Below are 6244 nucleotides of genomic sequence, written 5' to 3'. Positions count from 1 at the left end.
AGAGAGAGCACTCTATGGGCCAATTGGAGCAGTTACATATAAAAGGGTCATTCGAGGTCGACTAAATTGTTTGCATCAAAGCTCTGTATGTACGCCGCCTTCGCAGTAGTTACCGTGAACATAATTTCTTTGCGCGTTAGAAAAGGCTAGGCAACAAAACCATCTCCACCTCGGAAGTGCCGATTTTGATAAGCCGTCTTTCTGAAAGCCGATAGGTGACGCGACAATCTGTAACTTGGTGCACCCTGTAGCCTTGCGTTGCTTCTTGACGCTTGGCTCTTGGTGGAAGTGTTGCATCTGGCAGGATTAAACACGCTCTGGCGTGGGAGCGTGCAGACAGCGCGTCTGCCTAGCCTTTGTTCCGTCCGAGGCCTTGTCCAATCAAGTTGTTAGTTGTTTTTTTTCTTCCCGGAGATAAAGGCATGAGCGAGCGGGAATGTGGTTGACGGCGCACCAGAGAGTCATTCTATTGTTCTCTGTGCGATTTTATGCTTGACCGCTTTTATAGAACGACCACAGAAGAGATAAAAAGGGCCGAGCGAACTCTCAGTTGCCGTGGTCCAGCGGTGCACGTTTTTAGCAGACGACAGGCGACGTTGCGAGAAGTGTCGTATGCTGTGCCGCGGCTACCAGGTACGGTTCCTGGCCCGTATCAATGGTAGAGAAGTCGCTACAACGTTGCGTGTTTTGTTTTTATGGACGCAAAAGCTTTGAAGAAAATTCATTTTTTTCGTCGGTGCGCACGCACGGACACGGACACAAACATATGCGCGCGCGCGTGTTGTCACAGACACCTGTTCCGAAGCGAAGATTACTACTGCCAAGCTAAGGAAAATATAGGTTCCCACTCTGGGCAAAAAAAGAAAAAAAAAAAAAAAACGACGATGTGATATGGCGGGCGTGAAATGAAGAGAGGGGAAGGAAAATACACTGGCCAGTTTCTTTGGGTCGCTGTCACTGTCGCGTGTAGACAGAAGGGAGCGGTGAGCGATGTAAGAAGGAAGATTGAAAGAGGAGTGTCGGAGCAGCCGCGTCCGCCTATGCGAGAACGAATGCTTCTTCAAAGGATGAGAAGGCTTGGGAGGAAAAGGAAAGGAGAATTGTGAGAAAAAAAGTGTTCTCTGTTTCTTTTTTCCCCCGAGAGGTGGAAAGCAGGAAAAACACTGGACAACATAGAACACTGTAACTGTGATGCGCGGCTATATCCGAAAAACTAAAAATCTGTACCTAATTCAGCATGATGTTTTTGACACAAAATAATTTGGCGTAGAACCATTAAGTCAAAGCTTATATATAAGCTCATAAATAGAGGATTGAATGAGATGTATCTTGTGCATTTCTTTATACATGCCAATGCGGATTAATTTGCGAAAAAAATCTTAAAACTCCATGTTTTTAATCAGCAGGTCTTTCCATGCTGTACCGTATCTGCGCCTAAAGAATTTGCTACCAGTTTGACATTGTCAAACGCCCCCATGAGATCGAGGGCAAGGATGGCCTTGTCATTGTGATGTTGCATGACTGTTGGTCGTATTACGTCCCTGTGTAGCTGGAGGAGGACATCCTTTGCAGACATGTGCGGGCGGAACCCGAACATATGTCTGCAGAGAGGCCCTTATCCTTCATGCATGAACAAAGGCGATCCCGTACCATCGTCTCCAGGAGTTTTCCCACACACGAGGTCAGTGAGGTGGGTCTCAGGTTGTCCGTATTCACAACTTTACCTGCTTTGTGAATGACAGTTACAAGCAACTTGTGGGCACCCATTACAAATCTGATTTCTACATTCTAGCAAATGGTACGGGGCTCAATAAGGTGTAGGAGCGAACTCTGCAGCGCCTGCAGACAGGAACTCTTCTATGTCTTGCCGTACTCAAACACTTTGACACCAACATCGATGGGCGTTGCCAGCATTCTGGAGAGATTTGCCATATCTAACACATGGACATGGGTTCAAAGTTCCCACCTTCTCCCTTCCCCTACCCGAGGGGCATAGGAGACTGTCCTCCTCAACTGCTCCACAAAAGAGGCCCTAAAGGCTCTAGTAAAACGGGCGCGACACGGGGCCTCGTCATGCGGTGTCCCCGACTAAGGAACCATGTAACAGGGTCTTCAGAGTCTGAAACTCTCTTTTAATAAATGTTTTCGCCACCACCACCTCAACGGTGGTGTCTCGTGAGCTAACACTCGATAATCATGTTCGGCAACGTCGGATGGTTATTCACAAGAAGATGCAACATCGAGCACATGCCCTGAGCGCCACTTTTGATGGACTTGCCTAGGTATGCAGACATCAAGAACAACACGACTACAAGAGCTTAAACTGTCGGCTACAAGAGAGGAAGACGTGCACTTGTGGCTAATGGACAACGTTAAAAGCTGGAGCGTGCTCCGGTTTTTATGAGAGAATAAATAGTCTACATGACGTATGTTAAGTTAGGGACGGCCCCGTCCTATGTCATATGGCAAGTCTTCAAAAAAAAAAAAAAAAAAAACTCTACTACTCAGGATGCAATTTTCGCCTCGCTGGGTCCGAATAACCTTGATCTAAATAAGTGTGGATGTTCACCAAAAAGCGAGACCGATACTGCGGCTTCATTTCCACAGAGAACTCAATCAAAACGTCCCCCTCAATTAAAACCGTCAAACAGTGTACAACCTTGTTAATCCATGAAAAAACCACGAGTTTTCGCTCGTGTAACTAGGTCCTGTAACATGGTTCGGAACAACCGAAAGCAAACAACAACAACAGAAACCTCCTGTATAATGTCCTCGAACGCAAACAATGGCCAACAAAAGATACCCCATTGTGAAGCAGTCGGATAGAGTTTTGCAACATAGGGGTCCGCTTCTTTCTTTATCAGGTAAGCTGTATATCACTTCCCTTCTTGTCTTATCGCTGTGAACGAACACAGGTACTATCCGAACCAGGAAATCACCCTTTGTAGTCCCCGCAATGCAAGGCAAGATTAGGAGTAAAAGCACCTAACGACCTGCAATCATCGGGCAGCCGTCAATTATTATATCAGCCGGTCTTATCGATGTAGTTCCTGCAACAAGAGAGGGGGACATTGTACACAATCTCCGTACTGAATTCACTGAGTCTCGTTTTGTGAGTTACCATGAATCCCCTCTCTTGCGCATCACACTACACACTACGTACAAGTTATTTCTTGTAGGAAAAACGACATTGACGCCTCATCTGGCTCGCACATTTTTAGCCGGTGAGAAATGTTTTAAATGCATTTCACGCGTCTGATCCTTCTCTGCATGCCGCTATCGTTTTCCTCCCAAGAACGGCACTCATTCTCATCTTTGCAAAGATTTCAGAAATTGCGCTAAAGTTCCTCCGGAAAACCAGCGTATTTTAACATCTGCATCTTCACCAGGAAGTTAGCCTCAGCGTGATTGTGTCAAGATTTTGGCATGGACGCTGTCGGGCAACAAGTCACAGTGTCCGCATTAACTAACTTGTAATTCCCAGATTTGCAGCTGAGGAGCAGATAAGCAATTCTTAGATATTCTCTTCTTACTCATCTTTCACAACACGCGATCAAGTCTAAAAATTGTATAAAACCTGCCTTAGGTAACTTAATAGTCATCACCTGAGACCCTGGCATATTCCTTTCAACGCCTTTGCAATATCCTTGACAACGCTGATGGAGTCAAAAACCACAAAACCATCTACGAAAGAAACACTCGTACTGCGAAATCCTTTCATCTTCACGACATCATCGATATTTTGCACTGCAAAAATATGAATCAATACAAACTCGCTTTCCTCACCAACTCGACGCCAGACTTGCAGTCCTAATAATGACACCCTGTATTATTTGAGTTTATCAAACAGTTTGTCTTCTATTGTTACATGTTGTTTAAAGCATAGCTTAGTGAGAGCAGTATAACGCGGCCTTAATAATGCTAATAATTATTAGCAAATGGGATCCCATTTGTCAGTGACTTTCTCCTGCCCAACCTGCGAGAAAGACTTTAGTCTTAGGTTTGACATATTTGAGTTGCATCCAACCACATACAATTTACAAATTACATTTGTAAATTGTAATTTGCTAGAGCACATCAAAACTTGCTCATGTCAGGTGGCCTAACAATGTCACCCATCTCGGCAAACAATCAGCACACGACCATGTCTTCTGCTAGCTTCCAAATTCCCTTCCAATTCGGCCATGAAATCTCTTAATTCTTCGGCAGTGTGAGAACGAGAACGTCATGTGATGTTATAGTGATATCTTGCAGAAGGACTTGACGTCACACTCACCCGCTTATATATGACCTCGTGCACTGATAACATCACAAGTTATCGCGGCCGCTCTGGTTATTTTCCGAGACTGCACAGTGTCACGTTATCGCATATTGCACCTCTGTTTTATTTCTTTAATTGTAAGTTTATTTTCTTTAGCACACTTCTTGCAGCGCGTCTAAAACGAATAAGAAAACGGTGATATGGAAATAAAGGAAATGACCACCGCGGTCCGCGAAAGCTTTTCTAGGGTGCCTCGATAGTACCATGTCTCGGTTTACGCGCCAAAGCAGCGAGCAGCAGCGAGTGCCAAAGACCGAAGTGCTCCAGCAGCAGAGCAAGCATTTTTAGATCTCACTAGTTCTCCGCTTCTCCGAACGAGCTGTAGTGGCGCCGCAATCGACAAACTAGAGAGGAGAGCGATGGCAAGGGAAGAAAAGGGAGAGTGATCACGCTTTTCTTTCCACAGCTCAAAACGTCTCGTGACTGTTGCGCGGCAGCACTGGTTGTCAAAGAAAACCTAGAGTAGCGTCGTCCCTGCCGTCTTTGGTTGTGCGGTGTCCTTTTGCCGGTGAATGATACGTGCCGACTTGATCGAACAAGCTCGAAACATGAGCACCGTACACATGCTGTCGACCCTCACCCGGATTTCTTCCGCAAGCACGCCGATCGCCCGGGCTTCGATGTCGACCGCTACGAATGTCAAGAAACTAGCGGGGAAAGTTGCCATCGTGACAGCGTCAACCGAAGGGTGAGTGACTGCCTACGGATGTGTGATGAATGGCGCGGTCTTCGGCGCCGAAGCTGTACGGGAACCGAGGATGCACTAAAGGACGTTGGGCCTTGTTGTCGATGCGTGATACCACTCGAAGCGAGATGCGTTCTCTGGGCTTTCGCTTTCCATTTCGTTTGCGCGACGATCCGTGCGATTGCAGCTGTCCCGGCGTCGCGCTCATTTGAATGTCTGTGAAGCGCTGCAGTTCGTAGGTGTGTGCGTGTGCAATAGTGGGCACAGCGGCCATGAGCGTTGAGGCTGGTATATCATACAAGGGTGTCAGCGAGTGACTTTAATCGCGACCTCAGCGATACCCGGTGTTGCCGACGTGGTGTTTTACTCTTGTGTGCTCAGGTTTCGAGAGTCGAGACGACTAGACGTTTGGCGCCGTTAGAAAGCTAGCTGGCTTCAGACAGGAAAGTCATTTTGCTTCCGAGCATTCATTTGCTTCCGAGCATTCATTTTTTTTTTTTACGACATTGTTTCAGTCCCGCTGTTTCTTCGGGGATTCGGAAGGAGCTGTTCACTTTGCAGTACCATAAAAGAATTTTGCCGGAGGAGGCATGGAGCGAAGCGCTCGATGAAACAAGCGTTCATCTTGTTGATAGCGAACCTGCTGCAATGTCTGGAAAATGTTACTGGTGATTCGTCGCGGCATCTTGTAAAACACTCGCCTTCGTTGGTTCAGTGCAAGCATGTTAAAAGTTGGGTGACAGGCTATTCGAAATGCTGTGCATTTTGTTTTGTTTTTTGTCGCATCATTTAATGTACGAATAAAATAGAGCCCAAAATTATACAGTAACATGCTCACTGCCATTTCCCAAAAGAAAAGCAAATGCAGGCGCGAAAAAGATTTGAAATTCAATGCAATAAGTGACGAGAAAATGCAGACCGTTCTCAAATACTAAAGCTGAAACCTTGCGAGTACGAATGACAGCTGAGGCGCAAACAATTTCGATAGGATATGATTGTAAAGCCGTACGAGTAGCTCGGCCGGAAAAAATAAAAGCTCGCTTATAATGTCTGCTCTGCATAACTGCATGCGATATGAGAAATACTGACTTACTAAATTCAGAAAAATTGGCCTTAATGTTCATTCCTTTTTGTTGATAAAACAACAAATCGAGGCTCTGTTATTGACACCGCACATATTTTAGGTGCACAATTGTCATGACATGTTTTTCATTGATTTCGGATTATATCGGAATGTT

At 45.8% G+C, this 6244-nt stretch overlaps 1 protein-coding gene across 1 annotated transcript in view; it reads left to right on the top strand.

The window, feature by feature from the left end:
* Nucleotides 1-4705: 4705 nt before the first annotated feature.
* Dhrs4 (Dehydrogenase/reductase 4) overlaps nucleotides 4706-6244 on the top strand; it is a 37219-nt gene continuing 35680 nt past the window's right edge. The window contains exon 1 of the mRNA XM_084604771.1: nucleotides 4706-5009. Within this exon, the coding sequence (XP_084460897.1) occupies nucleotides 4834-5009 (176 nt within the window). The 5' untranslated portion in view covers nucleotides 4706-4833. The remainder of the gene's footprint in view (nucleotides 5010-6244) is intronic.

Source organism: Amblyomma maculatum, chromosome 5 (assembly GCF_055883805.1).
Source record: "Amblyomma maculatum isolate TAMU_Amacu chromosome 5, ASM5588380v1, whole genome shotgun sequence".
In the NCBI taxonomy this organism is placed as follows: Eukaryota; Metazoa; Arthropoda; class Arachnida; order Ixodida; family Ixodidae; genus Amblyomma; species Amblyomma maculatum.
The sequence above is the reverse complement of the archived record's forward strand: the minus strand, read 5'-3'. Positions and strand labels throughout refer to the sequence as shown.